The sequence below is a fragment of the Mastomys coucha genome, unplaced genomic scaffold (genome assembly GCF_008632895.1).
Source record: "Mastomys coucha isolate ucsf_1 unplaced genomic scaffold, UCSF_Mcou_1 pScaffold5, whole genome shotgun sequence".
In the NCBI taxonomy this organism is placed as follows: domain Eukaryota; kingdom Metazoa; phylum Chordata; class Mammalia; order Rodentia; family Muridae; genus Mastomys; species Mastomys coucha.
In genome coordinates this window covers 102,856,918-102,864,089 of record NW_022196911.1, presented here as the reverse complement: position 1 = coordinate 102,864,089, position 7,172 = coordinate 102,856,918, and the positions used below count along the sequence as shown (strand labels likewise).

The window sequence follows — 7,172 nt, the reverse complement described above, 5'->3', positions numbered from 1 at the left end:
AAAAAACAACCCACACACAAGGGGTCTAAAGAGATTGCCCAGTGGTTACGGCACCTGCTGCTCTTAGCACACTTAGGAGGAAGAGGCAGACAGATCTCTGTGAGTTCAAGGCCAGCCTGGTCTACAGAGCTAGTGCCAGGATGTCAAAGGTTATATAAAGAAACCCTGTCTTAAAAAAACAAAATTAATATCATTTGAGATATAAACAACAGGAATGATTAATAAAATAAAAAAACAAACAAAAACAAAAAATTAGATTTAAAAAAAGATATTTTTGCTGTTTTGTCAGTGTCTTACTGTGTAGCCCTGGCTGGCCTTGAACTCACAAAGTTCTTCCTGCCTCTACTTCCATAGTGCTGGGAATTGAACTCAAGACTTTACACATGCTAGGCAAGTGCTCTACCACTGGACTACATCCCCATCTATCTATAGCAGTTCATTTTCTCCCTTGTTATCTCATGCATACACATAGACAAGCGTTGCCTGGCCTGGCCTCGGCAGCCTTATAGGAACCCCTTAAGAGGGATAAGGCAGGCAGGCAGACTATGAAAAATCATGATCTCAATGGAGAAAGCCAAGCTCACAGTTTTCAGAAGGAAGGTCCTGGGCTGGGTTGTTACTTCTGTTTTATTTGGATTTCCCTTGTTGTTCTAGAAATGCTCTCTAAGCCCAGGATTTTTCATGATGCCACGTCGGAGATCATAAAAGGACATACCATAGGCATTGGCTGCCAGTCGGAAAATGGAACCGCACCCATCTCTTACCACCTTATAAAAGCAAAGAGCAACTTCAAGACTCTCGAGATGACCTCCAATGACCCAGCGACATTCACGGATAAGCCCACCAGAGACGTGGAATACCAGTGTGTAGCGGATAACTGCCACTCCCACCCTGAGGTGCGCAGTGAGATCCTGAGGGTCAAGGTGATAGGTGAGCATCTGCATTCTGCGAAGCAAAGGTGGGACTCAAGGTTAGGGACTGTGGCGATCACGAGGATGCTACCTGTGCATCCCATAGCAGATATGTATCAAAAACCAAGCCCCAAGTAGTGGGTCTGAGAAATACCTGGGGGTCCTTGATGTGGCTGTTGTAACCCCTATTTACCTTCCAAGTGACAGTTGAACCCCTAAAAAGGGAAGGTAGCTGAAATTAAGGAACTGCTGGTATTGTGTACTTGGGCTTCTTTGGTTTGGGGGTGCTTTTTCAGATGAAGAGATAGCCGCCCCCAAGAACTGCAGGCCAGAACTTTTTCCTGCTATAGGTGTTGCTGCAGACCATGGGCTCATGGGAATTGCTGACAGTAGCCTGGGACTCTCACCACAGTATTGGGGTTGGCTATCTTTTCCTGGAGCATCTGACGTGTGCCTTTGGGTGGCTTTTTGCAGCGCTCCCGCTGCTCTGAATCCTGCTCTGAGGCTCTCAGTCTGCCTTCTCCTCTGTCCTTTGGCAACTTTTGTTTAACAACTCTGTGACATCAACACGCAGTCTATAGGGGCTGAAGAGATGGCTCCGTGGTTAAGAGCATTGGCCACTGTTTCAGAGGTCCTGGGTTCAATTTCCAGCATCCACATTGCAGCTCGCAAATGTTCCTAGGGATCTGATGCCCTCACACAGACACTAACTAAAGCACATAAAAATGAATCATTAACATGCAGTTTAGAATCATGTACTGTAATCGTATGCTGGTATGGGCAAGAGTTGGCCACAGGTAGGAGGTAAGTGCTGAAACAAGCCTGTAATCCCAGAATTTAGTAAGCAGGGGCGGGCAGATCAGGAGTTCACAGTTACCCTTAGCTACGTGGTGAGATCCAGGCCACTCGAGGTTACGTAAGATCCAAGTCTCGGTGGACGTGGGAGGGAGGAGGGGCTTAGTAAGAATGGGTCTGGGAAGATGAACCTGGTTGCTATGCATTCAGGCTGTTGGTGAGGAGTGGAGCCTTCAGATCTTCAGATGTTAAAAAGTAAATGTATTTGGGCAGTAGTGGCGCACACCTTTAATCCCAGCACTAGGGAGGCAGAGGCAGACGGATTTCTGAGTTCGAGGCCAGCCTGGTCTACAGAGTGAGTTTCAGGACAGCCATGGCACAGAGAAAACTTGTCTCAAAAAAAAAAAAAATCCAGAAAAGGAGGAAGAGGAAAAGGAGAAGAAGTAGTAAATGCCCATGAGGAAGAGGAAACCTGAGTTTAAATTGGGTCAGTGTTAGTGACTAGCATTTCCTGAGCCCTTCCCATGTGTCCATCCCAGGGCAAAGCACTGTAGTAAATTATCCTTAGTAGTATTTAAAATAGCACATGAGACTCATCGTGGTTTACCGTTGATTTTGCAGTGAACTCGCTAAGACTTAGAGCTAATGCGCGGTAGGTAGGGCTGGGATTTGAACCCAGGCAGTGTGGCTTCTGAGACCAATTCACCACTAACCTCTTATGCTTCCCAGTGGAAGAGACTGTCAGGTCTAGCAATGTGTTCAGGCTGTCTGCCCCTGTGTGGGACCAACGCCATCCCAGGCCTGATGCTCAGCTTCCTTCAAGATCATACCACCCTTTGTGCTCAGAGAGTGACTCCTGTCTGTCTGCTGGCCTAGGAGGGAAGGTGGCCTGGAATGGTGACAGAGGACCAGAATTTGAATGGTTAAGAACGGGCTGAGGAAAGGTGGCCCGGTGGGGGCACAGCGGGTTTGTCTCCCTGAGCTTCCAGGTAGGAAGGGGGTCATGAGGTTCCGGGAAGCTGTCTGGACAGGAAACGTCTGTTTAGGTTTCAGTGCTCAGAAAGAAAAGCTGAGTGTGGAGGAAAAGTCTCTAAAGTGGAGGTGGAGGGGCTGGTGAGATGGCTCAGCAGGGAGAGAGGTGCCTGCTCAGCCTAATGACCTGAGTTCAATCCCCTGAGCCCTACTTGGTGGAAGGACAGATTCCTGCAAACTGTTCTCGGAGTTCCATATACATACCTGTACACAGCATAAATAAATCAAAAAATTTTTTTATTTTTTTTAATTTTTGGGGGGGTTTTTCGAGACAGGGTTTCTCTGTATAGCCTTGGCTGTCCTGGAACTCACTCTGTAGACCGGGCTGGCCTCGAAGTTAAAGATCCACCTGCCTCTGCCTCCCAAGTGCTGGGATTAAAGGCATGCGCCACCACCACCCAACAAAATGTTATTTTTTTATATAAAAGAGTGGAGTTGGAAGACTGAGGACCAACTTTCCAGAAAATCTAAACCCATATTTCAGTGCTAAAATAAGTAGTGAAGAAGGCAGGCAGCTAGCAAGCGAGGCGAGTCAGAGACAGCGCAGAGAGTGAAGCCATGTGAACAGTGCAGATCTGGGTGATACTCAGGCTATTGGAGGCTAAGACTGGAAAACCAGGTTGAGAACGGTTAAAACCACCTCCACTGAATTTTCTCTTTAGGACCATGGAATCTTAGGGTTCCATGGTCTTAGGATCCAGGAACTTTCCAAGCTTCTTTGAAACTAGAAATAGCCATGCAGTTTCAAATGCAGATGGATATCTACAGATGGCACTACATACCTGTAATCCCAGGATTTTGGAAGCTAACTTCTGGAGTTCATGGCTATGCATCCCTTTAATCCTAGCACTTTTGAGGTGGAGGCAGGCAGATCTCTGTGAGTTCGAGGCCAGCCAGAGTTACATAGTTAGACTTTGTCTCACAATGCGTAAATGAACAATGGACATAGCGAACAACAATAACAAAACCAGGTGGTTGCAAGGCAAACTTGAGGGAAAGCAAGAAAATGGGAGATGAGGCTTTAAAGGCATGCAGGAAGAGGGAAAAAACAGGGTAAGCACATCATACCCTTTAAAATTCTTATATATTTATTTGATGTGCATTGGTCATTGGTGTTTTCCCTGTATGTATATCTGTGTGAGGGTGTCCGATCTTCTGGAACTGGAGTTACAGACAGTTGTGAACGGCCATGTAGGTGCTGGGACCTGGGTGGGGACCTCTGGAAGAGCAGCCGGTGCTCCTAACTGCTGAGGCATCTCTCCAGCCCATGTGCCACACATCATTGTAAGCAGAAAGGCAGAGAGAAATCATTCAAATACACACACAAACACACATGTACACCTACACACACACATGTACTCAAAACTCCAAGAGAGAGCACAAGTTAATCTTGTCATTCTGTTGAGTGGCCAGTCATGCTCAAGGTGGGAGGATGGTGCGTGTGCCTGGCATCTTGTGTTTTATCAACGACTGGGGACAGGAGGTGTCTGTTACTGTCCTTCTGGTCTAATCATTGGAAGTAGAGAGAAGAGGATTGAATCTAGGCTAGAAGAGAAGCTGACAAGAAGTGTTCAACTCCCTTCCTCTCCCTCTGGGGTTCTTTGTGACTGAATCTCTATGTTGTATTCTGGCTTGGAACGTGAGATCCTCCTGCATGCATCTCCCAAGCGCTGGGATCATGGATGTGCACCTCTTACTTGCTTGGCTCCTCTCTCTGCTTTCCAGCCCCAGTGGATGAAGTTATGATTTCCATCCTGTCGAGTAACAAAGTACAGTCTGGAAGTGAAATGGTGCTTCGGTGCTCTGTGAAAGAGGGGACTGGCCCAATCACGTTTCAGTTTTACAAAGAAAAGGAGGTCAGACCCTTCCACCAAGACATCGTGAATGACACACAAGCGTTTTGGCACAACAAACAAGCTAGCAAGGAGCAGGAAGGACAGTACTATTGTACAGCCTCCAACAGAGCCAGCATTATGGGGACCAGTCCCCGAAGCAGCACTCTGACAGTCAGAGGTGAGTCCATAGGCTGTCAGTATGGGGGCTTCCAAGGGACAGAAAGCATACATTCCTTGCAAAAGGGAGAGTGGAGACTAGCTCATATGAGAGAGCAAAGAGACCAGTGTCCATTAGTTACAATTGGCAGAAACCCACTCATACTAAGTTGAGTGGAAAAGGAGATGATTATATTTATATATAATCTGAAAATATTTTACCCAGTCCAATTCTAAGTATCTGATAGAGAGATACCAGTGGGTTATCTCTCTATCCATACTGTGGATTAAATGTCTATCCATGAATAACTCAACACAGACGTGTTAATCAGAGCCTAGCTGTGTGCTTGAATGGAAGAGTCCTGTAGAGATGGAGGAGGAGGGAAAGGCCACCTCAAATGGAAAAACACCTCAGCAAAATTAACTTGGTACCTCCTTGAAGACCATAGCTGACCTTGACTTCTAGCAGAAGCCACCATCATGCTCAGACTGAGTATAGAAGCCCTCATGGGCAGATGCCAAAGCAAGATGGCATTTACAAGGATTGCAAAATGGGGTCTGAATGGCTGCTTAAACCTGCTGCTATTTCTTGCTGGTAGAAAAACTGTGTCCTTCCCTTTTTCTCCCCGACTTCAGTCTTTCTTGCCCCGTGGAAGAAAGGGCTCATTGCGGTGGTCGTCATTGGAGTGGTCATCGCCACCTTGATAGTTGCAGCCAAATGCTACTTCCTGAGGAAAGCCAAGGGTGAGTGTCCATCTGCAGCTTGAGCGTTCTGGGGAACTGGCCGTGTCTTTGAGGCATCCCAGAGGAGGCTGAGGGAGTGCCATGCTTCCTCCTTATGGGATGTCAGCTTGGTAACTCAAAGTCCTGGCTTTGGTAGGTGTGAACCTTTTGGTGCTCATGAACATGGGTACTTGTCTAATTGGACAAGCCAACTGGGGGGATCTGGGTGACATTACACCTGGTCTAGTCACAAGAAGCTATTTCTTGGTGGGTGTCCTGGGTGGGGCACACTCAAGCAAGCACATAATGTTTGTGGCACATGCACACACAAGTATACTGTGTACCTTCCAGATAATCTTCCAGTTGTTCCAGTTGTGCCACGATCTTGTAACGTATACCATATACATTTGTATATGAGAATAGGGTCTAGCCTAGGCTCAAGTAAAATGGTGCTGCTGTCTGAGCTGGGAGGAGCAGGTGGTATAGGTTGGGGTCTTAGGAAACTCGCTCCTAGCTCTCCCCCAGTTCCTCTTTTCTCCTTTATTGAGGAGTCAGGCTTCAGGAGAGTCAAGGGAAAGACTGTCATTGACCTGTATACTTACACTGACCTAGATTTTTCTTTCTTTTTTAAAGCCAAACAGAAACCCGTGGAGATGTCCAGGTCAGTGTCCCTGTAAGAGGGGGTGGCTTCTTTGTGGGCAGAGCTGGATTTGTCTGCAAGCCCAGACTGGTTGCTAGGAAGTGATCATAGATTCTTAGCAAACTCATAAAGAATAAGGGCCTTGGGTATCATGAGTGTGTGTGTTTCTCCCTGTCTGTCTCAGTGGAAGACTGCCAACTACATTACATACTTAGAATAATAAAGTTGACCTTTTTAAAAGAAATGTTTTTTACCAAGCTGAAGAGATGGCTCAACCTCTGTGGGTACCATACACTGTGCGAATGCACAGACACACACAGACACACGTACACACATATCCCTAAGATTTTTTTGTTTTGTCTTGTTTTGTTTTTGTTTTTTTTTTTTTCGAGACAGGGTTTCTCTGTGTTGCCCTGGCTGTCCTGGAACTCACTCTGTAGCCCAGGCTGGCCTTGAACTCAGAAATCTGCCTGCCTCTGCCTCCCATATCCCTAAAATTTTTAAAAAAGATTTTGCATCCTTTACCTTTTGCTTTTGCCCAGGCTAGCCTTACATTCCTGAGCCTCTTGCCTCCACCTTCAAAGGGCTGGGATTACAGGCGTGTGATATCACGACTAGGTCTTTGTGCCTTGTTGAGTAGCCCTGGCTGGTCTCAGATTCACAGCTATTCTCCTGCCCCAGCCTCCCCAGTGCTGTGATTTTGAGTGCCTAGTGGGCATATTTCTTGCTTTCTTGGGATCTTCCTTTGATGGTTTTGTTGATTAGGGGGAAGAATATTAACACATATTTTTCTCTTTTCTTTTTCATTTATATGTGAAGGCCAGCAGTTCCGCTTCTGAACTCCAACAGTGAGAAGGTTTCTGAGCCCAATGTGGAAGCCAACAGTCATTACGGTAAAGCCAAGGCTTTCTTTAATTACAAAAGGTTTTACCAACCCAAAGTATAAAGTAGGGTTGGGGTAGAAAGGAAAGCCCGGCTTCAGGCAGTGGTACCATTACTGTATGTAACCAACCATGGGAAGATACGCTGATGCACAATCAAACAGAAAGGAAAGGTGGGACCCTTTTTTTTTTTTTTTTT

The 7,172-nt window shown here is 46.4% G+C and overlaps 1 protein-coding gene across 5 annotated transcripts in view; it reads left to right on the top strand.

Moving 5' to 3' along the window:
* The window catches only part of Pecam1 (platelet and endothelial cell adhesion molecule 1), a 93,313-nt gene that overhangs the window by 60,448 nt on the left and 25,693 nt on the right, over positions 1–7,172 (top strand). For all 5 annotated transcript variants that reach the window (XM_031350980.1, XM_031350979.1, XM_031350983.1 and 2 more), the window contains exons 8-12: positions 655–930; positions 4,464–4,751; positions 5,366–5,473; positions 6,086–6,113; positions 6,912–6,985. In XM_031350980.1, the coding sequence (XP_031206840.1) occupies positions 655–930; positions 4,464–4,751; positions 5,366–5,473; positions 6,086–6,113; positions 6,912–6,985 (774 nt within the window). The remainder of the gene's footprint in view (positions 1–654; positions 931–4,463; positions 4,752–5,365; positions 5,474–6,085; positions 6,114–6,911; positions 6,986–7,172) is intronic.